This window comes from Drosophila gunungcola, unplaced genomic scaffold, assembly GCF_025200985.1.
Source record: "Drosophila gunungcola strain Sukarami unplaced genomic scaffold, Dgunungcola_SK_2 000001F, whole genome shotgun sequence".
NCBI classification, from domain to species: domain Eukaryota; kingdom Metazoa; phylum Arthropoda; class Insecta; order Diptera; family Drosophilidae; genus Drosophila; species Drosophila gunungcola.
The window spans coordinates 13,577,734-13,604,248 of record NW_026453197.1 but is presented as its reverse complement, the minus strand read 5'-3'; the positions used below and the strand labels follow the sequence as shown (position 1 = coordinate 13,604,248).

At 39.0% G+C, this 26,515-nt stretch overlaps 3 protein-coding genes across 15 annotated transcripts in view; 1 reads left to right on the top strand and 2 right to left on the bottom strand.

The window, feature by feature from the left end:
- Nucleotides 1-241: 241 nt before the first annotated feature.
- LOC128261760 (peroxisomal acyl-coenzyme A oxidase 3) lies at nucleotides 242-9,143 on the bottom strand. 5 transcript variants are annotated; one of them, XM_052995610.1, is made up of 6 exons: nucleotides 8,976-9,143; nucleotides 3,467-3,621; nucleotides 2,305-3,228; nucleotides 1,750-1,875; nucleotides 1,349-1,694; nucleotides 242-1,094 (listed from the first exon to the last, which is right to left on the bottom strand). In XM_052995610.1, the coding sequence occupies exons 2-6, from the start codon at nucleotides 3,599-3,601 to the stop codon at nucleotides 544-546; spliced, it is 2,082 nt and encodes a 693-aa protein (XP_052851570.1). In that variant the 5' UTR covers nucleotides 3,602-3,621; nucleotides 8,976-9,143; the 3' UTR covers nucleotides 242-543. The 5 variants fall into 5 exon arrangements, with proteins under 5 accessions (XP_052851570.1, XP_052851571.1, XP_052851572.1 ...); XM_052995611.1 differs by having other exon boundaries at nucleotides 8,980-9,143; XM_052995612.1 differs by having other exon boundaries at nucleotides 8,988-9,143.
- Nucleotides 4,320-6,188, top strand: LOC128261762 (uncharacterized). The gene is made up of 3 exons (XM_052995616.1): nucleotides 4,320-5,236; nucleotides 5,360-5,555; nucleotides 5,615-6,188. Exons 1-3 carry the CDS (start codon nucleotides 4,450-4,452, stop codon nucleotides 6,105-6,107), a joined length of 1,476 nt encoding a protein of 491 aa, XP_052851576.1. The 5' UTR covers nucleotides 4,320-4,449; the 3' UTR covers nucleotides 6,108-6,188.
- A 1,193-nt stretch (nucleotides 9,144-10,336) lies between the features above and the next one.
- LOC128263144 (paxillin) overlaps nucleotides 10,337-26,515 on the bottom strand; it is a 26,445-nt gene continuing 10,266 nt past the window's right edge. For 3 of the 9 annotated variants that reach the window (XM_052997877.1, XM_052997873.1, XM_052997875.1), the window contains 7 exons: nucleotides 20,764-20,936; nucleotides 20,504-20,699; nucleotides 19,864-20,005; nucleotides 19,702-19,793; nucleotides 19,484-19,629; nucleotides 13,987-14,694; nucleotides 10,337-10,918 (listed from right to left, as the gene is read on the bottom strand). In XM_052997877.1, coding sequence (XP_052853837.1) covers nucleotides 10,652-10,918; nucleotides 13,987-14,694; nucleotides 19,484-19,629; nucleotides 19,702-19,793; nucleotides 19,864-20,005; nucleotides 20,504-20,699; nucleotides 20,764-20,936 — 1,724 coding nt within the window. In that variant the 3' untranslated portion in view covers nucleotides 10,337-10,651. Of the gene's footprint in view, nucleotides 10,919-12,745; nucleotides 13,472-13,986; nucleotides 14,695-14,770; nucleotides 14,922-19,483; nucleotides 19,630-19,701; nucleotides 19,794-19,863; nucleotides 20,006-20,503; nucleotides 20,700-20,763; nucleotides 20,937-21,195; nucleotides 21,320-21,915; nucleotides 22,103-24,767; nucleotides 24,881-26,296; nucleotides 26,406-26,515 lie in introns of those variants that run through there. The other 6 variants (XM_052997872.1, XM_052997874.1, XM_052997879.1 and 3 more) reach the window with 6 other exon arrangements.

The following is a 26,515-nucleotide window of genomic DNA, read 5'->3' as shown; positions in this document are numbered from 1 at the left end:
CATTACAAACAACTTAACAAGAAATTCATACCTAAACAATCAACAAAATGAATTAAGTGTTCATTTAGCATCATTTGTTAATTTCATTACAGAAAAAATTAAATAGGTTTCTTTTTTAAAATAAATGACCAGCCCAAATAACTAAATTCTATATGATTCAATATTAAACAGGTATCAGATAAAATGTTAGTTTTAGAAATCAAACCCATCATCTGAAATCTAATGTTACAACCATTTAAAATACATTTTTTGATTTATTGTTTATTTAACACGCTTTTGTATATTTTTATTTAACTCGTTTAAACGTAAACTAGTAACAGATTTGATCTTAAAATACTCGAATGTTTGTTATAGTTGGTATATGATAGAAAACGTTAACTAGGATTGATGAGAATGTGATTTGCCATAATACCTGATTACCAAATGAGGCAACAATAATTACATTTCAACTTGGTGTGCTTTGTTTCGCCAGCCAAAAGCTCAAATTTCCTAGTCAGGCACTGGTCGTCATCCTCGTCTCCTGCGAAAACTAGGTGGGAATGCTCAAAGTTTCGACTGAGCCTGAGGTAGAATGACGTCCCGCCACCAGGAGGGTCGCTGGAAGGCCCCCTCATTGGTCATAAATTCGTTTTGCAAATTCTCATAGAGCAGACCATCTGCCCGGGCGATCACCGAGTTCAGTGCGAAATCGGGTGGCGAAATGGCATCCGCTATGCTCACAGCCAGATCTTTTAGTTTCAGGCAACTTTCCAACAGCAGGTGACGCACTGCAGCCGAGAAATCCCGTCCAGCCGCGAATCCACCCACATAGAAGGTGGTCATGTGCTTCTCCAGCAACCACATGGCATAGACATCGAACAACAGGCGGAGCACCGAGGCATATGGGGCCTCCACTTTCAGCTTACTAACATGATCCACATAGCGCGTCAGTGCATAGTACTCGGCATAAGCCAACGATAGTTCCCGGGCTCCGGCTACTTGCGAGTTGTTCCTGGCCTCAAATCGACTGCATCCCGCTGCCAACTGACCCTCGATCTGAGCCGTGGTCTGGGCCATCAGGTGGCAGAGGAGCCACTCATAGCACCTGAGAGAAACTGCAAGGAAACAAATTCTTTAGTTATATAAATTCAATAGAGCAAATTTATACATTTTAAAAATTCTACAAATATGACCTAAAAACAAAAAAAATATTACTATTTTGTGGAATGAAAATTTTCTACATTAAATAACACCCAAAATAAAATATTTATGTTTGCTTATTAATAATTTTTTTTTTAGAAATTCGGTTACTCAAAAAAAGGTAGAAGGACTTCTCGTTTATGTCAGATTGCGTAACTAAACCACTCACATTGCCAGCTGGACATAGGAGTCTTCTGCACCAAAGAGGCGTAATTGAGGGCCAGCAGCTCCTTTCGGTGCTCCAGAAATTTCACACTACCGATGGGCGTCTCCAGCTGAGTGGCACTCCACTGGCGCAGTAGCCAATTGGAGGCCTGTTGGCCCAGGACATTGTTATCGCCCTCGTAGGTGCACAGGGGATCGTGATCGGTGCGCATCTGACCGAGCTTAGCCGCTGCCAGGTAGCCATGTCCTCCGCAGGCCTCACGGGCTTCCTGAATGGCATCCCGAGCTGCCCAGGTGATCAAAGGCTTCGACGAGGAGATCAACGCATGGATCTCCGCAGCATTTTGGGTCTAAACAATAATTTATATTAGATTTAAAAATGGAAAAAAGTCTAAGACAACTCACCAAAATATCAAAACCATTGGAATCCGCCTGAGAACGGGCTATGATTTCCATATACGTGATTGTCAGCTCTTCAGTGGCGATTTTCTGAACACAGGCAGCAGCCAAATAGGGGAAAATGCGATATTGCTATGGAGAAAATGTACTTAAATTAGTATTCAAGAGCCAGAAGTATGTTTAAGAATTCAACACGATATTCATGTAACAAGGTCTTGCTTAAAAAAACATTAGACCTATCAATTATTTACTGATCTCAATTGTAACTTTGTTTTGTTATGTAAAATACATGCTTCATATAAAATGTGTTTGGACTTTTCACTGATTTACGAGTATGAAAACCTACTGATATATGTAAATTCCAAAAATTAAATTAGATACTTAAGAAAACATACAACCTTTAAATGTTTTTTTAAAATAATTTATACGTGTTTTTAAAAAGTATACATTTTTAGAATTGACTGACTGAAATTGACTTTTTAAGCTTGAACATTTTGCAAAGTTAAATGCTTAAGTTCTTTTAGTTACTACCTTAAGTGCACTGCTCCAGAATTTACTTACATGCAGTTGGTACTCCAGGATGGCCATCTCCTCGCCTTGTCGTTCGGGGCCAAATTGCTTGCGAACGGCGGCATAGCGAACTGCGATCACAGCGGCACTGCAAAGGGTATTGGCCGACTCCTGCATGATGCCAATGCGACCGGCGGAGAAGCTTTCGAGTGCCGCTCCAAGGACCTTTCCGGGTTCAGTAAACACACTCTCGTACACTCCCTCCGGCGTTACGTCACTGGTGCGATTGAGGAGATTGTCGCGGGGAATTCGGTAGTTGGTGAAGACCACGAACCCATTGTCGATGCCATTCAGGCCACACTTCTCGCCAATATCGCCCACAAGGACTCCCGGATACGAGAGCAGTGTCTTGGGATCACGAATGGGAATCAGAAAGCCATGGAGTCCGTGATTTTCTCCATCCGCTGTGTACAGATTGGCGAAAGTCATGGCCACCGTGGCCGTTTTACCCAGATTTCCCACCCAACATTTGGCCGCCTCGAAGTCCGGTGTATTGATCACAAACTCCTGGGTACTGGGATCATAGGTGGCCGTCGTCCGGATGCTCTTCGTATTGCTGCCATGCGATAGCTCCGTGATGGCCAGACAGGTGATCACTTCCCGATTCCAGGCCGCCTCGATATATTTCGTGTGCTTCTCGGTGCCCATTGCACGGATGGCATTGTTGAACAGGCCCACGCCCAAGGCGATCTTCACCGACAAACTGGGTGAGTAGCAAGCCAGCGCCTCGTTGATGTACATCAAGTACTTGGTCTTGGCCGAGAAGCTCAGTTGCTCGACCTCCTTGGGCACCAGATCCAGGTGCTTCATCCGATTCACCTGCATGGCGCACAGGCGCTTCTGCTCGTCCATGGGCAGCGTGCGGGAGGGGTGGGCAAAGAGGGGGTCATTCTCCAAACGGCGCCACACTTTGTACTGCAAATAAAGGGGGGGGCATGAGTGGGAGCTATCTTTTATTGATATTACAGAGAATATGCATTTCGGGGCTTCCAAGAAATATCTTTCAATTACTACACAGGAATTCATAAAACTTAAATTTGGTAAAATACCATAATATTTATATTTATATGTATTATTGACTCTAGAGCCTTGACAATGTAAGACCTCAAAAACACATTTCTCTTCACTTTATAAGAGAAAACGATTCACTTACCTTAATGCGCAATCCCTGCTCCTTTTCGAATATCAATCGCAGTCGCTTCCAGTCAAAATTAGCCCTCTTTCTATAAACGGCTAATGGTCCGCCGCTGGGAAGATCAGGAATAAAGCTCGTGTCCCCGCTGGTCATTGCGTAATTTTGTTTGATTTCTATGGAGGTAAGGAAGTGATCAATTCAATGGAGTGCAGTGAAGCTGTTGTCAATGGAGAGGCCGAATGCGATCTAAAACCAATGCTTAATGGCCCAAACCGACCAGACAATATACCCAATATATATTGTACTACAAGTGGAGCACTCGAACACATTATCTGCAAGCGTGCAATCAAATGAAGCCGTAGAAAGGAAAACCTCAAGAGGTGTTGGTTTTGGAGTCATTTAACCACTGCTAAACAGTTTTGCAGCCACTGTTCTCAGCTAGCTCAGACGGAAAACAGTCACCTCAAAACTTCCCAGACTTTTAGCGCAGTTTCGAACCACAGTAGGAATAGTCGAATAGACGTACATTTAAAAAACCAAAATGAGAACAGATACAAAATTAGTATCCAATTATATGAAATAAATGCATGTGTCAACAAAAAATATAGTACATTTTAGTGCCAGATAGTTTTGATAAAACACAAATTAGTAATACTTTCGTATAGGTTAGGGACAACGTTGATGTAGTTTTCTTAATTTAGAATAGGAATAGTTTTGAATGTATTTATATTTAAAATGTGTGGCTAAAATCATGCAAAGGTCATATTGAAATCTTGGTTTCGCTTTTCTTTACTTTTTTTTATGATTTAAAACTTTTGTTTTGCTTTTGCAAAATTAACACAAGGGTTTAACATAAAAAACGTTGAGGGTAATAAAATTACAAAAGCAACTGTCAACCCTTTTGTTCTAGTCTTCCTACATTTATTTCTTACCAGAATTGTCACTACAAAAAAATTGAAACCCCAGCATAGCAATTCCCTTTGGAAAACACTAATCAGATCATGTCAATTCATTGGCAAAATGAGGTGGTGCGAATTACGCGCCAGGTTAAGCGAAATCTTCCCCACCGAAACTTTCGGGAGATCAACTTCGATCGCGAGTCGATTCGGGAGGGAATCACCCCACTGACATATGATGAGGCGCGCCGGATTAAGGGTCCTGTTTTTGAGGCCCTAGAGGACGAGTTGCGCCGGAAGGGATGCACCATGCTGCCCGAGTTCCTGCACTGCCTGGCCACCAAGGAGAATGCTCTCTTCGAGAGCCTTAATATTCGGGAACGACTCTCGGACGACTCGGAGTTGCTCTACGCAATGGTGGATCGACTTCGGGATGCCGAACTGGCCGTTTGCCTGAACAAGCACCGCGGGCTCAAGCAGTGTTTCGCCCTGTTCTTCGAGACCATGCAGCTGCTGGAGCCGTATCGCCAGAAATACGCATACGCCCTGGTAGCCCTGAACGAGCACATCATCTCGCTGTGCCACAAAATCGAGGGTCAGGAACGGGAGGCCGCCGAGTCCATCTCCCGGATCTACTACACCTACGCCCTGTATCTGGTCAACACGGGCCAGCGCGACTCGGCCATTAAATACCTACAGATCGCCATGGATCTGGTGCGGGGCCACGTGTGGACCGCCGAAATGGGCATGCCCGCCGGCAGCCTCACGCTCCACGAACTGGTGGCCCAGAATCTGGCCAGGCAACTCCTCATCCAGGGCAAGGCCATTGTGCGCCAGCATCCCGAGGATGCGGTGGCCATGGCACGACGGGCCACCGTCCTTATAGCGGAAAGTGAGTACTATTGACGGGCCAAACACAAAAAACCTTTTTAAAAAGTTTTACCAAAGCATTGCAATTTTTGTATTCATTGTATTAATGTATGGCTAATATAATTGACCATCTTAACCCTTTTAGTTGGTAGGGAAAAGAACATGGAAATCTTTTGTGACACCTTTTTGGAGCGCGCCTACTTCCTGATGGAGATCGGAAACTATAACTCGGCACAGCAGTGTCTGGACCAGATTCGCACCCAAATCCTGGCCTGCACCGAGTACCGTTTTGTCAAGCTCAACATTAAATACTATATGTTTCAGGGTCAATGCTCCGAGATGTAAGTAGCTTACATTCTTCGAGATCTTCAATGTTAAATAACTATTTATTAATACAAAGTTTTGAGCACGTGGAAAAGGCCATTTCGTGTTACAAGCGGGCTCTTCGTTTGTCGCGCCTTTACACCCATCGAGATCTGGAGGCCGAAATCCTTTTACACTTGGGAAAAATCTTCGCCAAGGACACTCAGATGACGAGCATCGCAAAGAAGTGCTATGAACACGCCAAAAGCATTTACGTGGACTTCAACGATCAGCATAGCCGCAAGATGGCCAATTATTTGCAGGCCAAGTTAATGGCTGACGAGATAACACCGCTTTATATGGCCATGTTGAAATCATCCACTACAAGATACTGTGCCTTTTTCAATCTGCGCCAATGGAAAAACCGCTGTCGTCCGTTTTGGAAGAAACTGGGCGATGAGATCATTAAACAGGAGACGGAAAGCATCTACTGCCTGCTGGACGAGGAGAAGGAGGATCCTGGTCACGATGTGGCCCTTTACGATGATGTCGATCTCAAGACATTCAAGCTGGCGGAGGGCGACATCTAAATATACACTACTTCCTTCCAAGCTGAGAAAATTTAATTGTTTATTGCTCAAGATGGTTAATAAAATTGGTTCGGCAAGTAATTGATCTCAATTGGGAAATATCTTTATGAGGGTGGGAATAGAAAATCAATCAGTTTTATTCTCTTTCATGGTCTGATTAGTTGGATCCAAAAAATCTTTGCGTTTATATTAGTTCGATAGGTGAACTTTGTTTTGTTCATTTCTAAAGAAAGATTTTCACATACACTAAAGCATTTCTTAACAAATATAATATGTTTACTATCTGACAAATATTTTTATTGCACGTTTCCGAGAAATGTTTAGCAATCGTCAGCGTTTTGGAATCCCCTCGTTGAAGTGCTACCACAATCGCCCTGAGTATATAAATATATCGAAGATAATCAAATCTTGAAAGGAAAGCATGCATTTATTGACACTCGATATCTGAGGTATCATGCATTTAAACCGCATTGCAAGGCTATCTTTGAGTTATAAATAGAGTTACGTGAACTGAAGACCACCCGGTCATTAAAGTACTGAGAATCACCGAACACGAATCGATCAACCAACAACATTAAAAAGGCAGAATACCACCGATAAGGGTAATCTACATATAATTAATTAGATTTCTAGTGGCATACATTTCAATACATTTCAATAAAAATCAAAATTCGATTACTGATGGCTATCTTATCTTTTTGTGTTTAATTATTCGTCAAATACTCTTTCAAGGGTTCTAAGAAATCGCGAAAAATACGATAAGCGCATAATTGGTCATTAATATTGATAGCATTCAAACGAATCTGGTGAAAAAGAGAATATTTTTAACTTGAATCATTTTCTAACTACAAAAACTCATGTTTCGTTTTCAAGCATTGCTAAAAGCAACAGCAAACGGTCGATTCGGTGTCACCCATCGGCTAATTATAACAATTAGCAATAATTATACCCGTGAACCCCCAGTCGCAGTGATAAGTTCTTATTGTCTAGGTTCGGGAAGTTTTCGTTGGCGAAATCGTCGGGCAATCGACCATAAACTGGTTTTTATGGATTTCTCAGAATGGTTACTGCTACACTTAATTAGCACGACTCAATTCGCAATCTCAGATATGTACTCGTACCCAAGAGTGCGACACAATCTGTACTCCATGAGTTATCACGAGGAAGCCAAGCTCCACTCGAAATTGTTTGCTTGCACTCGACTGTTTAGAAGACCAATGTAGATGGCTTGAAAAGTAAATAAATTAGAATTTGAAGCGGAAATATAAGTCAAGAACTTAAAGAAGGGGCGTATGGATGTGTCATCAGAGAGAGAGAAAATAAATAAAACAGCATAAATCCTAACAAAAATAAGGTATAATGAAAAAAAAAAACCTAAAACTGATAAGTACAATAGTTTAAGCAGCACTGAACAGCTGGCCGGCCAAGTGGCAAAAAAACATTTGGCTTACGTGATAAGCCCGCTCGAAATTTGCGGCCAGGTGAGGATGTAATGAGCACAGCCCATTAGAACGCCCAATCGATGTTGCGTGCCGGTGAAAATTGTCCCAATTTGTTGACCGACCACCGACCACCACCCTACTGTGAGTCAACCTTGAATATGAAAATAGCCGGAGGTTTATTTTTATACTCTCCCCTTTTTATTATTATCAATCAATTTGAAGCCAAATGACGAACAAGCAAATTTTTCAAATGAATTACAATGCAATTTTCAGTGGCTAATTTCACTTTTATTTACACACACCCCAGACAAATTAGCGCACAATCAACACTCTGGCACAAAAGGGCCCTCAATTGTGGCCACATCAAGCCCAATTGAGGCTGATATCATGGTCAAGGTACAGTGAAAAGTTACGTTAGCAGAAAAAACATTCTGACAGCTCAAAACTTTTCACTGAACTTCAAACACTTTATTACATGCTACTGAATTAAGGTAGCAGTCATAATAATTTTACTTGATTGACTGTTGAGTGAGCAAAAACAAAATGAAATTACTTTCATGCATTCAACTCAAAACAAATTTGTTTTCAGGAAATTCACTAATATCTTTTTATTGTAGGTCCCACAGCTTTAGAAAGTATTCCCAATACGATTTTTGAAAACCCAGTTATTATATTTGCACTTTAATAATTGAAGCACTCTCGACTATATTTTATCAAACTATACGGAATATAATTGTGACAGATTAAATCTTAATAACATGGTCTAGATGAATGATCGTTTTTACAGTTCGTGATAACAATAACCTTTTTTATTGCCGGAAATTTGTTGATGTGATTTTTAGATCAAACTGATTAGTTTTAAAGACAATTAGTAACTGGTGAAATATGATTTTTAAAAGGTTTTTGGGGCATTATTGGATTAGTACAGTTTGAAAACTGTTTCAGTTTAGCAACAATGCTTAAGAATTTTAAAAACTTTTAAGTAACAGTTAACTGTTTATGATTAAATTAATATTATTTTCTTGGTTATATTAAAATATTTCCTCTTAAAGCTTTCACTGTACGAAAAACACACCCTGTTTGCGATTTGTTTGGCTAAGGACTCGGGTTCGGTTTCAGTATCGGGCTCATATTACATCATCGCGAAAACAACAAGTTGGTAGAAACGGCACTGTTTTTTGGGCCCAGATGGCGGGAGAGAGAAAAGTCATAGGAGTCGGAGTCAAAAACTCTGGTTTTGGACCACGTGAGAGATGCTCTCGTTGCAACTGTATGCGAAACACCAACCTGTGGCTCTTCTCTGCGTCCCGCCCTTTTTTCTTATCTCTTTCGATGGAATTTTGCTATGATTATAACCGAAAATTGAAAACTCTGAACCGGCTGAGCTCACAAAATGATGGCAATTAAACAAAAATCATATACATACACACCCACGCACCCGGAATTATAAAGAGCTTCGAGAACAACAACAGCAACCGGCACACGACCGCGAGAAATTCGGAGAATCGGGGAGCGGAGAATCAGAGAATTTGGATCGGGGAAACCACGAACCGACACGGCCAACTGTTGGGAAGTGAATGAGCTGAGCAGAGCGAGAATAACGCCGCCTGATTCATAAAAGTATGGGAACTCTACGGTCTTTCATAGGGGCGAGTCCCGCACGCACACAGAAAAAAAAGAAAAAAACAGATGGATATCGAAATTTGCAGGTTAAATAAACATTTACATTCATATAAAAAATGTAGTGCGAGAACAATTCTACAGTAAGCCTCTGCATTGTTAATGAACAAATATTTTTCAATTTATATATGTTTTATGAAAACAACTCTTATATTTATTTGTTTCAATTAAATTTAAATTGTATACTTTCAAAATAGTAGCAAAGTATATTGTTAATTTGCTTGCATTTTTAGAATTTCAATTTTTAATATCACAAAAGAATGTACAAAATCATATAAAACTGAAATTTTTCTGGTATAATCATATCATAACGCTTTTCTGTCTGTGTTCTCGGTTTTCTCTCTCTCTCTTTTGGGGATGTACAATGAAAGGTGGGCGGGGAGTGGAGGCGGGGTGTGGGGACTGGGTCGATGAGAGCTGGCCACGCTTCTTCCTCTTCTTCCTATTCTGCCTCAATGTCAAGAGACTATTGTCAGAGCGAGAAGGCAACAGTGTATTTGTTAACCGGCCGGCATCGTTTTACATCTGTGTGGGTGAGTATTTTGTATCCGTATCCAAAAGATTCGAAAAGAGAGTCAGATGCGAAGATGTTGGTGAATTGTTGCGCAAACAAGATACAGAAAGCAAAAACTAAGCCCGGGTTCGAGACTCGGCTAAGAAACTTATCACAGCAGTCCTTGGCCTTGAAAAATTAATTTTATAATTTGCGTAACAGCATTTACACTGGTGAAAAAAATTGGGTCAACATTTTCCAGTTTTAGGAAAGAACCTACATTGTTTAATGTTGTACCGCATAAGCTTATCAGATATTTCATAAATTTCACAATAATACTAAGCAGCTATGTGCAGTTTTCTTTTTATTATATTTCGCTTAACTTTTCATCCTCTTAAGGTTTTTAAAAATGGTTTTCTCCCATTATTGTATTATATTTAAACAATCAACGTTACTAGTAAAGTGATAAAATGTTTCTGTTTTGCAAATTAAAAAATTAATATTTGCTGCCTGTAAGTATACCCTATAATATGTCACATATTCACTTAGTTTGCTCACCAAGCTTTTGATAGAAGCCTACCCATTCCTTGAGGTAGGCAATTAAAAATCGCATATTTTGGCTTTCTCATATATATTTATTTATCATTCTGCGGTCTTTTTCTTTTCGAACGATTAGCAATATCAAAGTGACCAACATAATTGATTAGGATTAGTGTCTGCTAATTGATTACGATTGCATTCTATTATCGTATCCTGCTCGAATGGCGTTAATTAAATTACTAAATTGACTCGGTTATACAAAGCACAGATGCACGGTAAATAGGTGTGTGTGTCTAGGGTGTGTATGGGTCTAGTGCGTGTGGGATAGGGTTCGTAAATCGTATAAAAAACAGTATTATATCCATAACTAGGGTTTGGCAGCTGCGAATTTAACCGAATATCTTGGCGAAGCAGGTGTGGCAGTACGGCTTGTCCTTCTGCTCCTTGAAAGTGCCCTTGTTCAATTGCTTGAGGCAGAAGGCGCAGACAAAGTGTTCCGGGTGGAATTTCTTGAACATGGCCGTGATGCAGCGTCCGGTGATGGGTTTCGAGCACCCGGCGCACAGCGATCCTCGCTTGGCATGGTAGTGCGTCTCACAGTACGGTAGTCCCTCGTGATCGAAGAACGATCCTCCCTGGAAGGGCTGTCGGCAGTCCTGCAATCGGGAAAATATAAAAAGATTTTATAGTATCTTGAAGATAAATTGTTATAACATTATATATTCAGTTTTTAAGCCTCTCTTATATTATTATATTATGAATCAGGTTAAATTTTTAATCTTTAAAATATTTTAAATTCGCAATCGAAAATAGCCTAATTAACAGAAAGAAAGCAATAAAAAATGTTAAATTCTTAATCCAGGAAAACGACTGGTAAACAACAAACAAATATAATCTTTAGGACCTTGAATTGTTTTGATGATTAATAAAACTTGACTAATAATTGAAAAATCAAATTTAGTTCTTTGCAAAGTGGACTTCTTAGAAACGCAGTATACAACTAGAAATTGTTACTGCGTATTAAGATTAAAACTAAACCGTCTGCACTAGATGTACATTTTGAAAATATATGATAGATACAAGGATGATGTATTGTGGGCCAAATGGTCGTGCAGTCCGCGTCGCAGGCTAATTACGACCATAAATTAGTTGCCATATAGCATGACGGACCAGCAAACCAGCAAACCGATCGAGAGACGACAACATAATATTTGATGTGCAAAATTTTATGCCTGGCCTGAAAAACCTAATTAGAATTTTGTCAAACCAAAAGTGTCGAATGGGTCACTAGATACCCTGGCCCCACTGTGCACAGTGTCAGGCTAATTGGAAAACAAAGATTGTACATTTCAAAAAACAAGATTTGAGGAAATTTAAATATGATAAATATATGAAAGAACAGTGGCCAAGACATTTGTTTCATTCTGTTTTTTTTTTTTTTGCTTTTGTTTGGAAAAACATTTCGGGAGCAGCAAGAACAGCAACAATTGTCTTAAGACAATAACATTTTGCGCACGCTTTTGGCCAGTTTCCAAATGAAGGGGAATGGAAAAAAGTGAGGGGGGGCAGAGGACAATATCATCCAACCGGCAACAGCAATCGAAACATGGAGCAAAAGAATCATTGAGACCGTGATATCTGTGGGGGAAAAACTATTTTCGTTTTTCACCACCACGTACAAATCAATCATTCCATAAACAACAGGTGCAATAATTTCCCTCGAAAACATTTCATAAAATGTTCTTTGTTGAACATATGAAAGGAAACTCATAAGTGGGGCACACAGCAACAAAAATTAAACCAAATAATCAATAACGATATGAACTAAAAATAAACCAAATATATATGGCACGAAATTTGCTTCAGTCAATGGAGAATTTCAATTATGTGTTTTATATATTTAAATAATGATTGCAGTTTTTGGCCTTCTATTTTTGGCTAGCCAATTCCGCGAACTGGTTAAGTCCACTTGACTAAGATTGACGAATATATTTAAATTTAGTTAAAACAATCAATTCAATTAACACCCTGGGATGCCCATTAAAGTCGAGCAATAAACAGTGCGAATCTTACGTCCATTATAGACAGATATATAGACAAGTACTATGCGGAGCACATAAATGCCGACTAGAACGTCAGCAACGAAAATAGTCTCAGTTGGTAAAAATGATTGCTTTCGCTAATCGAAAATCTAATCCACAATATTGTAATTTGTTTATCAACCGGAACAACAGCAACAAGAACACAAAACTGTGGGAGTGGGGGTGTTTTCGTGTGGGTGTGTGGGTTGGGTCGACATCTATAGCATCGGACACATGTGTCAAGGCCAGCATGCTGACACTGACCTTGACACGAGGTCTGATTGGCTATCTTTGGGTGGGTGGATGCCGCCCGAAGGTCGCCGCCACCTTGAAAAGATACAAAAACACTTTTCATCTTTTCATATTATCCATTTCCCATTTTCTGTTCTTGTTGATTGTTGGTTGTATGTTTTTCTTTTTAATGTGTAATTATTAAAATTTTATTTACAAAAACAAATTACAATATTGTTGGTCATTTTCATAAATGATTTTAAATTTAAAAAGTACCTATTAACTTAAGCCTACAAAAATTGCATAGAAAAAGTTCAACAAGTCGGGTTTTCAGGGGCAAAGGGGGCAAAAAGACCATCATAGAGGGCTGGTTTTTGGGGATCTCAATACTCATTTTCCCCAGCGGCACCTGCCCCCAAAAGGAGCGGGCCAGCTGGGCGAGTGAACAAAAAGGGATTAAAAGGGGGTTTCAATTGCTGTTGCCAGTGCCGATGTTGCTGTTGCTGCTGCTGGTACTACTGCTGTATATGTTGCCGCTGTGTTTTGTTGTGTTGTGTTGTGTTGCTCCTAGACCCGCAACGAAAATAGCCCAAGACGGACGGCGGGCAGCTGTTTCGGCCGCCGACTTCTTCATGACGCTGATAATAAAAAAAAGTGGCACGCAACTAGATACAAAAATGTATCTAAAGCCGCTGCCACCGGGTTCTATTTTCGTTTGGCTGCTGAACTTCAGCAACAAGTTTTGGTGGTGTTGTTGCTGCTGCTGCTGCTGCTGCTGCTTTTGCTGTTACTGTTGGATCTCCTCTACTCCTCCTCATCGACGCCCACGCACTCTGGACAGACGGGCTTGCCCTCCATGGCATAGAAGGACTTGCCGCGCACGGCCTTCTTGCAATCCTAAAGTACAAATGTGATCGGGTTGAGCGATTAAAAAGTGCACACCCTTTACCAATTATGCGAGGGGGCAATGCAAAAGGGGATTTCTTAGTCACAAAGGGTTTTAAAATATTTTTGTCCAGCTTTCTATATAATTGGATATGTTAAATTGCATGCTTTCAAGTTTCTTTGAAGTCAAGAAAGGTATTTTCTTTTCTAGAAAAAGTTAGTTAATAAATGTTGCACGAATGAAAATTATTAAGTTTAGACAAGAAGTTGTCAACTGACTCATTTAAATTGAACAATCAATCTCAGGCCATTTTCATGGATTTTTTGTATATATATTTTCATTAAGTTTTCGATAATGAAAATATAGATTTATGAAATCCAAATAAAATGATTTTAATATAGTTTCAAGAAATCCATATAAAATGACCTTTTGAGTATGGATTTAAATGTGTTAGTGCTAAGTCGGCTAACTTCTGGGATAAAAGTAGATAGCATTAATTAAGGACTGATGTAGCAAGAAAACCTACCCTGCAGACAAAGCAGTCCGGATGCCACTGCGAGTTCAGCGCCGAGATGTAGTTCTCCATGATGGCCCGGTTGCAGCCGTTGCACTTCGGGGCGAACATCTCGAAGTAGTCGTTGCGGCAGTAGGGCTTGCCGTCGCGCTCATGGAATCCCTCCTCGCCGAACTGCTGGCCGCACTGGGCGCAGAAGAAGTGCTCCGTGTGCCAGGTCTTGTCCAGGGCGGTGACGCACTTGTCCAAAATGGCACCGTTGCAGTAGGCGCAGCGCGGGCTGAACAGATTGTGGTAGTCCGGCTCGCAGTAGGGGAAGCCGTCGCGCTCGAAGAAGTTGCGTGTGCCCAACTCCTGGCTGCAGTGGTTGCACGTGAAGTGCTCCGGATGCCATGTCTTGCCCAGGGCGGTGATCACCTGGCCAACGATGGGCTTCTCGCAGGCATTGCAGCAGCCCTTCTGCACGGTATTGACTCCTTGGCGACTCATGTTCGCTTGCAAATTGCCAAGCATAGAATCCAACTGATCCTCGCGACTGTCCTCGACGATGGTCGTCTCCTCGATCGTCTGGGTGAGATGGGCCTGCTGGCTGCCCTTGTTCGGTCTGGCGTAGTCGGTTACCGTCTGGTGCTGCACTGTCGACGAGTGCTGTTGCGGATGACTGCCGTTTCCGTTTCCGATTCCGATTCCGTTTCCAATGCCGTTCGTTCCGTTGCTAACCTGCGAATGGATAAGTATCCCAATTAATACAATTAATACGATACGATCCTTGGGGATCCTGCGGCGGTGGTCTTACGTCGATGTGCCTCACTCGACTGAATCAAAAGTTGTGCGAGCGCTAGCACAAAAACTTTTGCTTTTAGCCGTCGCTGCCACCAAGAAAAAATAAAATCAAAATATCAAAAATAATGTTTCTCTTCCTCTTCGCACAGATTCTCCTGCCCAAAACTATATAGCCGAGTATCTGTATGTGTATTTGCATTTGTATCTGTATCTGTAAGTGTAACTGTGTGTATGTGGACCTCGTTGCGCACGACGCTCTCCTCATATGCAAAGCATTTTCCTTCTACTTCTACGTTGACGTAGTTTTCGTTCATTGCCAAAAATACGAAAGAAAAGTCTTTGGTGGTAGGAAGAGAGTGGGCGGCCGCGGGGATTCACCCCTGCGTGTGCGTGTGTGTGTGTGTGTGTGTGTGGATCTTGTCTGTCGAGTCTCCATTTCAATATTCAATTTTTCTTTCATAAACTTTGCGTTTTCATTGGGCGTGCTCGGGTTCTGCCTGCTTTTCAGCCTAACTAAGTAGACGCCTAATTGAGCGTCCGCCGCTTTCAGCAAGTGGAGGATCAGGACTGTAAATGGGGCCTTCTTCACACGGTAGCTATTTTATTTTAAATGTTTTCTAAAAACAATCATTTATATGACAGTGAGGATAGACAAATATTGCAATTTCGTTGTCTAATTAAATTAATTGGTTTACCAATTAAATTATCTTCACACGCTAGCTATTTATTTTGCATGTATTGTAAAAACATTATATTTTTATAACAGTTAAGATAGACAATTATTCCAATTTTTATTGTCTCATTAAGTGTTAACAGGATAATTAATTGAAATGTTGAAATAAATAAATAAATTAATCATTTTATTATTAAGATTTTAAGGAATGCCAATAAGCTTGACAAAATGGTCTTAACAAACGATAACATTAATGGTTCATAGGTGATTAAGTGTACATAATATTATTAATTCTGGGACATGATATTATAAATGTAATAAATGCAAATCTCTTGTTCTAAGGTAACATGGTAAATAATAATTTCACAAATCTCGAAACAAAGTCTTAATGCTATGAACATTAAACATCATAGAACTTTTAGTCAATTGTTTACCCTTGCAGAGGGTATTACAAAATTGGTCAGAAGTCTGTCTGTTTCTATACCGTTTGCGAGCTTTCCGATCGGACGACTATATCTTGTAGCTGACATAGGAACAATTGGGTAAAATTAAATCATATTTGGTGGTTTTTTTTAAGATCTATTTCGCCCACCCTCACTATCAAAGCTCCGCTCCTGTTTCCGCTGCCGCACCAATTGCCATTGGCTTTAGCGTTGGCGGGGTTTTCTTATTCTAATATTTTCATTGGCTATTTTAAGACCCAAATCGTACACAACCGCTGAAACCGTCGCTTGGCGTTGAGTATAAAAATGAACGTCGACCGGCTGGTCAACAGGATTTCCCCATAAAAAGCGCATGAGCATGTTTGGCACACGCTTCCAGTCGTGGCCAATAAATCGGGAAAAGCGGGGAATGGGTGAAAATTTGGGGGATTATAAAATTGTGGGACAGGAAGCAGGCACCGAGGAAATCTCGATCAATGAATGTGTGTCGGGCGGAGGGAGAAATGGGCGGTAAATGCGAATGCGAATGCGAATGCGGTTTTGAACGCCAGATGATGGCAATGAAAGCGCAAACAAAAATATAGAAAATATACCAGACACACTAAAACACCCATAGCCGAATGGATAGATCGCTTGGGTTATAGAAATGAAAATGAAAGAAAATAGAATAAAAAACGCTTTCGAAAATAGCCATGCAAATGATTTGCAATGAAAAACTATAGCAAAAGCGGCGCTGTGGAAAACGCGTTGACAAGTGGGAGGGGGTGTGTGTGTTTGGAGGTGGGGGTGGAGGTGGAGGTGGGCGGGCGACTAACTGTCCGTTTGTTCTTGACTGTGTGGGTAGGAAAAGCGCCGGGAAAATCATACGTGCCGTGTGCAATATTGTTTATATCCGAATATATATTTGTATTTCACTTTTTTTCTACGCCTTCCACATATATAGACAAAAAAAAAAGAGGCTAAGGGGCTAAGAGGCTTTTCTATTTAATTTTCATATTTATCATATCAACAAAAGTCACGGACACGCCTTGCCACACCCCTTTGCCCCCTCAGGCGGCTGGCAGAAAACTGAAAATGATATTAAATAATTAACAAGCCCCGACCTCTCAAATGTGTATACTTTGTGTATGCACGCCTGCCATTCGTCAATGACATTGAATTGCAATTTACTCAAAGTCTGAAGAATTCATTCACCCCTTCCCACTTCAGTGTGTGCTGATTATGGCGCAATGGCCATTGAGTCGATTGCCAACAAAATAAAAGAAATGTGCAAAAATATTTTTCACTTAGTAATTAATTAATAATTAATGCAAGCCGAATACCTCGGCGACAAACTGACAATTCGCGGCATTCCCTGCTGACATCTTGCAATATTTGTGCAAAAGAAGGTCGAATAGCTATTTTATTTTATACATTAAACATTAAACATAACCATTTTCAAGTCAATTGCATTTTTTTAACATTAAAAATTTTAATAGAAATAATAAAACCTGTTGAAAATTCATATTTCAACTGAAATGATACTAACTGTCACATCAAGAAGTATAATTAAATAAAAGATATTGCCAATAAATTAGTTGAACTAAGAACAAAAAAATGTATTTATTTATCTGCTTATTTATCTGTCAAAAAGGTTTTAAAAACATTTTAAGGTAAAATTAGCATATAGATACAAAAATAAAGTTTATTGCATTAATTAATAATGCAAAAAAAAAATGATCAGTTGAAAAACTGCAAGAAAGGCATTTTACCAAATTATAGACTATTAATAAACCGCATTCCTTAGCCTTCACTTAAATTTATCGTTCCGTTCCAATCCAATGATTGATGCGTTCCATTAACTGAATGAGCTAAGGACGGTCGATTTAAGGAAAAATTTCTCCAGCCTTGACCCAAATTCATTTTAGAAAAAAGAAAAGGAGCAGACGGGCTGCAGTATATTAAATAAGGTCATAAAAAGCAAACTGAAAAGTAGCATAAAAAGACCAAATAAAATGCAAAAGACATCTGCTAAAATACATCATTTAAATAGGCGCTCTGTGTTCAAGATGTCAGAAAGTTCTAAAAACAAATGTCGGACATGTGAGTGGAAGAGAAATTGAGGCACCGCCATAAAAGAAAAACAGGCTAATCCAAATGAACGGAAACAATATTTTTTTTTGGATATATTCTAAGGAGATGTGCAGTGCATGAATAATTAAATACATTTTTTGTTTACTAGATTGCCGCCCAAACTGATGGATGGCCTAATAGGGTGCGGATTGAATTTAAAATAAATTTGCGTATATGTAAACGGTGATCTGGGAAAGAACTTTAAATGTTTTGGCGCCGTGTGCAATAAATCGTGTGACAGCAGCCATCATAATCAGACTTCATTAGCCTAATCAATTTATGTGGCCCATTAAAGTATACCCAATATCATCCACCTTCGGGCTGCGTTGGCAGATGTCAAAGTCAAGATCTATTCGGTTGGTCTGCTACTTTTCTAAGGGATCGTCAATGGGCATGGGCCGGGGATCTATGGATCGGCGGTGTCATTAGGTTCGCTCGGTTGCCCTGCGTCAGGCGATTTGCCATGATATATCTGCTCATTTTATGGTTATTATTACAAAACACAATCTAACCGAGAAATGGCATGTCGCTTGCTAAAAATATACAAAAACGTAGGAGAGAAGCAGGAGGATGTGGTGGCATTAAATAGGAAGCCGAAGCCTTTGGCCAAATGCAAATTGTTTTGACGCTGTTCAAAGTGAGCGCATCCCTTCGACAGGTGAAAAAGTGAAAACATTTGCGCTGCTTACAACAAAGTTTCTGCAAATATTATGTATTGTAGTGGACTTGAGAAAAGATTTGTGGAGAACAGGCTTTAATGATATTTTGCAGACTGATGTTTTTTTGAAAATAGAATTTTAATGACAAAAAAAAAATACAATTTAAAAGCTAAAATAACTATACTATATACATATATAGAACTATACCAAAAACAAAATTGCATAAACTGCAATAGAGATATTCTATTATTGATTTCCGGCAAACAATAACAATGTAAGGGCCCGTGTAGAGTTTCGACTAAAGTTTTTTCCCAAAATGTATGTAGGTAAAACCTTTTTCAGAACGTTATCCAATCTGCACTCCACTACATTTTTATCAGTTAGTCATAACAGATAATTTGGCGGTAAGGTCATTAAAAAATTTGTTCGGGTTATCTGCTGCCATTCATTGTCTCTGTGGATAACGTCTTTGGTTTCTTTGTAGTTTATCTTTATTTGATATGTAACTAATAGCCTTCAGTATGATGCTTAAAAGTATTATATGTTAAAATTTTTTTTTCTCCAAAATGTGTCTTATTTCTTTAAAGTCAGTCTTTAGTCAAAATTTGTTTGTATTTTTTTGTGTGGATTACCTTTTTAGTCATTTTTATTTGCACTATCATATTTACGTTTTAAACGTATCTTTTAACTTTTAAATCTTTTAAATCATTGGTCATAACAAAAGTACGCATGTATATAAAGTTTCTATGTCAGAAATTGGACATTTGGAAAACTTCCGACTATATTTCTGACTATAACAACTCAATGGCTGGAGAAAACCAACATTAGTAATAACTAACCTTAAAGTCGGAAAGCGACGCCATGAGGTCGTCCAGTTCCTTGGTGGCCTGCGACGTATAAGCCTGATGCACCTGTTGACCCGGAACAGCATGATTGGGTGTATACGAATCTTTCTGGTGCACAATCTGTTCCTCCACCGTGCCAACTGCAAATTCAAAAACCAAAATAGATTAGTAAAGATTAAGCCGAGTAGATATTAGGGTAAGCTGGTAAATACCTGGACCATCGGGACCCGAGAGCTTCTCCGTTTTCGTTTCACGCACAGTGATGGTGACATGGCGTCCCGGCGTCGGTGATTTGTGTGCAGATCTTTTAAAGATACAAATAAAGATTCAAAATTAATCCCTGTGTCTGAAGGTGTATTTCATTTTGTGCTTACCCATTAGGCACGGCATAGATGTGAGCATTGTCTAGTTCATTCAGCAGGCTGTCCATTGTGGGACGCTCCTCCACGGTGGCATAGCTATTAATCGTATTGTATTTCGAGACTGGAGTGCTGTAGTTGACCGGTACATCAACATCTGAGGAGAGCAGACAAAATAAAATTAATATACGGAAAGTAAAATAGAAAGAGCTTAGCTACATGTAACCAAAGCATTTCCAATTCAGTAATGCCTCTAAGAACAACAAACAGCTTATACGGTTTTTACGATTTTAAATTTTGAAAAGTAATACAAACGATGAATTCTGTTGCAATTGGGTATCAGTTACCAGCCACGGGGCATTCTGTAAACGTTTTGTGGAAACTAACAGATAGAAAACGACTCTTTTTGATATTTAACTGTGAAATGTTTTTGTTTGTGTGTAGTAAATCGCTCAAGTTCGACATGCAATAAACCTTGTACACTGAGAATTCAATAAAAAAAAATAGAAAACGGAACTGTTTTGCAAATAATCAGAATTTGAAATTTACTGTTGAGCTTGTAAAACATAAACCATATTTGAGTTATGAAGACATCTAGCCATAAAACAAATTGTACACGTATTTTTCTCTCTAATAGAACTATAATTTCCCTCACCCTTTTTATCCGCCCCATTGTAGCGAGCATTCTGCAGATCCTGCAGCAAGGAGTCCAGTTCTGAGAGTCCTGTGTTTCCCGGTGCCGCTTGACGGGGCAGGGATCCCTGGTTGGCGTAGCCTGGAATCGTCGAGGAGCCATTGAAGTCCTGTCCTGCCGTTGGCGAGCGCGTCTCTACGCTATAGTGCTCTTGATACTAAACAAATAAATACAATTTAGTAAGCATTGATTGTTAAACACAAAAAACAATATCCACTCACCACCTGAGGCTGGGCCTTGCCCCTGAGACTTCCATAACCTGGAGTGTTGTCCACAAACTGCTGTGGTTGCTGATGCTGCAAAGGTTGATGCTTGGGCTGGACAGTTCCATATTGCGGCTGAGGATGTTGCGGTTGACCTGGCACACTGTTTTGCAGATCGGCTAGAAGAGCATCTATAAAACAAAATGATAATAAGAACATTAGAACTTGAACAAGTCGTCTTAATTTTAGAATAAACATTTTTCATTATTTTACATTAAAAAACATCTTATATTTAAAAATGTAGCAATTGTTTTGATAAACAAGACATTTTTTCTATCTGGACAACTCAACCTCTAAAAATTGTTTTGTTCTTTTTAAATGAGCAATTTCCAAATATAAGCTTTTGTTTCAACGCTATTGTTAAATTATATGGTATATTTTCGTAGCTACCCAGATTGTCGTAATCCCCATAGTTAGCCATAGCACTTTTTCTTCCGGTCTGTCTCAGGTATTTTCTCTTTAAATTTTAATCTCGAAGCACCTGTTACTGCACCTCTGACGCATAGTCCGTTGTTAACTAAACGGAGATCCCATTCCGTTGCCATTTACCTTCGCTTGCTGGCACATATCACACAACAAAAGTTTCTGATAACACTTTGTTTGTTTTCTTTTGTGTTGGGCGATATGGCACAATACCTAAAATTACTTCTTAGGTCTTATTTCTGGTTTGTGTCTAAGGTAACTGATATTGGAGAAGAGTACGAAAGCTTGTTTTGAAGTGATAAGAAGCTTAGTGTTCAATAGGATGTACAATTTGTTATCCAAGGCGGAAGAAAATATCAAAGTTACACTACAGAAAAAAATTGGTTGAAAAAACGAATTCACAAATAAATCAATGCAATTAAATATAGCACGAAAAAAAATTCGTAAGGGTTATACTGTTTACTGAGTATGTGAATTATAATTGTAAACAAATTGTTAGGAGTTTTAACAATTGCTTAGCACCAGTTAAATAAAAAAGAAAACAACATAAAAATTAATATAACTATTTGAAAATACACCTGCAGCCGCACTTGAACTTGACCCGAAGCCGCCTTCGAAAAATGCCTTCAAAGACACTATTAACCCTATAATGCCCACGCACCACTTGCTCCCATTGAACAAACTTACCCAAACGTCTCTCAAATTCGCCCACTTTAAAGCAATCGCTAAGAGGCGAACTGTGGAACGACGATGATATCAGTTTTGAAGACATTTCGCGCACTAAATTTGGCCAGAACCGATGGTATCGAAATGTTTCGTTTGATTGTCACTCGGTTGCCGTTGCGTTATGCAAAATTTCGATTTGTCTGGACCACTATAAACGGTAGTTTAGTTAAATATTTTTTTGTACCGGCACAGCAACAACAACAACATTTAAACCGAAAGTTCAGTTGCCAACTGACCAAATGAAAGCACCGAAAACTCAATCAACTCGGGGCCAAACAAAGTCAGGCCAAAAAGACACCCACACTGCAGCCCAAAACTAGCCAAACACAGAGGGTGATTATATAGAAATGTAGGTATATAGGTATGATAGCGGGTGAGCGGGGGACCTAACATCTACACACAATTTTTGATTCAGTTTAGGTGGGACGAAGTTGTCGAACGGGCTAAAAATCGCACCAAGTCAAGAAATATAGCATCTACACGATGCCATAATATCTGCCAGTGTGTTAGTGTTTTTATAATGTACCTCTTATAGTCAACATATTTGATCAAATTAATGTTGTTTGCATTCTTTTTGCTTATAATTCAGCTAAGAGCTATAGGGGACGGGGAAGTGGCTAAATAAACATGATAATAGCGCTGAACAAAGCGAGAAAAAGGTAGAAAAGTTTTAGAAAAGAGTTCTCACAGAGAAATGTTTTGACTATTGAATTATTTAAAAAATAAATTAAATTATTACTTGGTTAAAAAAGCATAAAAAAAAATTACAGGGAAACAAAAAATATATTATATTATTATATTATATTGGTATTTGGTTCACTTAATAATAGCGCATGAGTAAAGCGAGAAAAATGTCGATAAGATGGAGAAAATACTTCTCACAGAGAAAAACATTTTAATATTATTAAAGGGAAACGAAAATATATGATTTATAAATTCACATAAATAAAATTGAACGTGATAATTTGGTTTAAAATAGTTAAAGTTTCCAAAATAATAATTATGAACAATGCTTTGTTATACAAATATTTATATTCTGGATAACAGACTTTGTTTATTTTAATTTAAAAGTAATGTTTTTTATAAATTGTTTTTCCCGTGCATTAAACATTAGATTGAGTGTGCTTAAAGTAACTTTGAGCTTGCCGAAAGTATCTATTGGATGTCTTGTATCATCAGCTGTCATATAATCGCAATCAACGCCATTTGTTTGACCCACCCACAACAACAATAATCACTAAAACAGCAGGAAGACATGATAGCATGCGATTAAGCTATAAGGCCAGAAAATAAATCAAACAACATTTGAACATTTCAACCGAAAGTTCAAAAGTCTGGGGGAAGTGTAGGAAAAAGGCACACCTGTAACTGGGCCAATGCCAAAAGTCTAGAACATCGAGTGGAAACTCAAATATAGCACTCACATTGAGTTATATAAAGGAAAATAAGGTGTGACGCGATTCATACGTTTTGGCAAGCGGATTCATAATAAGAACGTATAAAAATCATCAAAAAGGCATAGGAGGAACGATGCTCGATTTTATATTCGAAAACATTCTGCATTATTGGGCTACAAAATAAGCCAAATTATTTCGCAATATTTTTAAAAATAGTCCCAAACTGAGAGATCGAACATGTGGTTGACTGACGAGAAAATCATTCGAACCACCATATGTGGGGTCTGTACTCCCATTTCCATGAATTCTCCGGTTGGGGAAAGACAGGCGCAGGGGGATCATCTATAAATAGGACAGGGCAGGGTTATCAGAACGTCACGCTTCAATGGGTCAACGTCTAAAGAAGAGCCGACAAAAAAGATGAACGGGATTTTTAAATTTATGATGCCGAAACGGAAATAAATTCTTTAAATCTCATTCACACACAAACAAATGTGAAAAAACTGTTTTAAAAAGGATTTAGTTTGTTATGATAGCAGTTGGTTGAAACTAATATAAAAATGTTTATTTTAGATCTTATCATAAGATTTATATCATAGCTAAGTTTCAAACTTATGTACAAATATGGTTTGCTACCTTTATTTAAGTACGGATAACTGGGGGTAAGACTTAGTTTTAATTTTAAAAATATATCAAAACTTTTTATTGTGATTTTTTTAAAAGAAAATCTTAATGTTTATCTAGAAACAATATTAAGTATTTTTCCTGTGTACAATAAATGTGTTTTTAGATCAATCGCTATAGAACACCCTTATTTTTTCCATGTTTGAGTGTACCGTTAGGGGTCTCTGAATTTCTCTCTGTGTGTGAAAATATGTTCAATAACCAACTTTATTGCCAGCCCGAGGGGATATTTCATTAAAAAGACATTTCAAACATTAGTTTCGTAGAATGCAATTGGCAGAAGCATGTGGCTTGATTAAAATGCAATTAAAATCAATTAAAATATCCGGCAACTGACTGTTTTTCTTTTTCTCAAGGCGGAGTTACACTCAAAACTCGGTTTTCAGTTAACTGGTAAAGTGGGTGTAGGAGTGAGAGGAAGGGAGGCAACTGCACATGACAGCTGTTGAAATTTTGCAATGACAACTGAATGCAACGAAGGAGCGAACGGGAGGTGAGATGGAAAGAGCGTGGGTGAGAGCCACTCGCGAATTGTTTTTATTTTTGCTCTCCACTTTGCACTCTCTGTGTTGTTGTTGACATTGTTACATATTAATGTTGTTTTTGGCTTTGTTTGGATCGCTTCGGGAGCACTTTCGATTTTCATTTTGGCGGCTTGTTTGCGGCTTTTATTGTTGATATTGCTGATCGATTGCGGCTGCCTTAATTAAATTCCCGCACACACGCACACACCCGCGCAAAGATCTCTCACATTCGAGGCGGCAGCAGCAGCAGCACAGCACAAAAATTATTTTCGCTCGGCAAAATCTTAAAAGCAACTGAACAAGACGCTCGACAACAAATGCCGTCGAAGCTGCGCGCACTCAACCGCCCAGCTCACTCAACTCACAGCATAGCCACTCACTCGAATTTGAAATCGAAAATGAGTGCAACTCATGCGCTCGGTTGCAAAACATTTACAGCTGGAGCCACAAACAGCAGAGCAATGCACTCAGACGAAAAAAAAATATAGTTCCTTTGATATAGGACTAATGGACTAAAAAAGAGTTGTTTTTTGTTTTTAGCCCAGATAAGTTTTTGTAGTTAAAAAAATATAATCTAAAGATTTAGTTCTGTATAATTTTTAGTTTTATAAAAATGACACCTTTAAAAGAAGAAAATATACTGGTCAAACGCGTAGGGTTAATTTACTTAGAATTTATACAAATATTTTTCTGAGTATAGGTGTTGAGTAATTATGTCCATTTGTTGTTGCGTGGGCGAGTGTCACATAGCTGGTGGCGCCACCTGGCGTCCGCCTTTCGCAATCCCCTTTCCACTCAATTCCCGAGAGTGTTGCCTTTTTGTTTGCTGAATGAATGAATCACTTGACTTTGAAATAAAAACTAAAATTAGTATTACAGCAACAACAGCAACATATAGCCACAAATTGCTATGGCTTTTGTTCAGAATTAAGTGTTTTGTTTTATTCTTTTTGTTTTGTGTCGCTTTGGTGGTGATGATTTTGCTCAATTGATTTTTCGGTTTAAAAGGTGAACAATTTGAGTTCTTCCACCATAGGAATTCAACAATATAAGAGATTATCTATTAGAAAAAAAAATAATAAACAGATGGCCCCAACCTGTGGCAATTCAAAGCTATAAAAACGGGTTCTGCTTTATCGATATGCTTTTATCAATGTTGTATATCTTTTTATAGTTGGTCCAACCCAACTTCCTCACTATCTGTAAAGCCCACTTTATGAGATCAACCGCCAATGAAATCAATCAAACGAATTTCATATGCCTTGAGGTGATCACCTCGGCAATTAGAATATCTTGCGTAATGCCAACCTAAACAGGTGTATACATCCACTATTAAAGCTACCAGACAAAACTGTAGGTCAGAAGTAGATGTTTATAGATGTTTATGATTTATATCTGATTTAACACTACTCATCCATTCGTTTAAGACAAACTCTAAATTTCTTTAGGTTTTTGAAATGTTTCCTAATCTTATCACTACGAAAAGCACGTTATTCACTAATCCACTTGGATATAGCCCAGTGTTTGTTGCCAAAGTGTCGTGTCTGGCAATAAATAGAACACACATTCGATTGGAAACCACTGACGCCCACCAACGATACTTGGATCGGCTGGTGTCTCAATGGGAACAATGATCTAATGATCTAATGAATGAAACGCGTAGTAAGGTCAGCGACTACCAGTCTATAGATTGTAAAGCGAATCCCACACCGCAAGACTCGACTGACTGAAGCTTACCGATTTTCATGTCAATTTGACTGACTGTTTGCTCTCCGATCACTTATTAAACAAAATCCGATGAAGACCGCACAACGTCAAAATGCAAACTGAACGGGTAATATTCAAATCGTTTGCTGACAACTGGAGACTATGTTGCGAGTGCAATCAAAGGTGTTAGTCTGTGTGCAATTAACATTACTCCCAGCAGTTGTAAACAAACACGCTGGGCAAATACAC

Coding starts and splice junctions, on each gene's coding strand:
- LOC128261762 (XM_052995616.1), top strand. CDS start 4,450: ATGTCAATTCATTGGCAAAATGAGGTGGTGCGAATTACGCGCCAGGTT. Junction 5,237..5,359: donor CACCGTCCTTATAGCGGAAA/GTGAGTACTATT, acceptor TAACCCTTTTAG/TTGGTAGGGAAAAGAACATG. Junction 5,556..5,614: donor CAGGGTCAATGCTCCGAGAT/GTAAGTAGCTTA, acceptor ATTAATACAAAG/TTTTGAGCACGTGGAAAAGG.
- LOC128261760 (XM_052995610.1), bottom strand. CDS start 3,601: ATGACCAGCGGGGACACGAGCTTTATTCCTGATCTTCCCAGCGGCGGA. Junction 3,229..3,466: donor AGCAGGGATTGCGCATTAAG/GTAAGTGAATCG, acceptor CTTTATTTGCAG/TACAAAGTGTGGCGCCGTTT. Junction 1,095..1,348: donor TCCTATGTCCAGCTGGCAAT/GTGAGTGGTTTA, acceptor GTTTCCTTGCAG/TTTCTCTCAGGTGCTATGAG.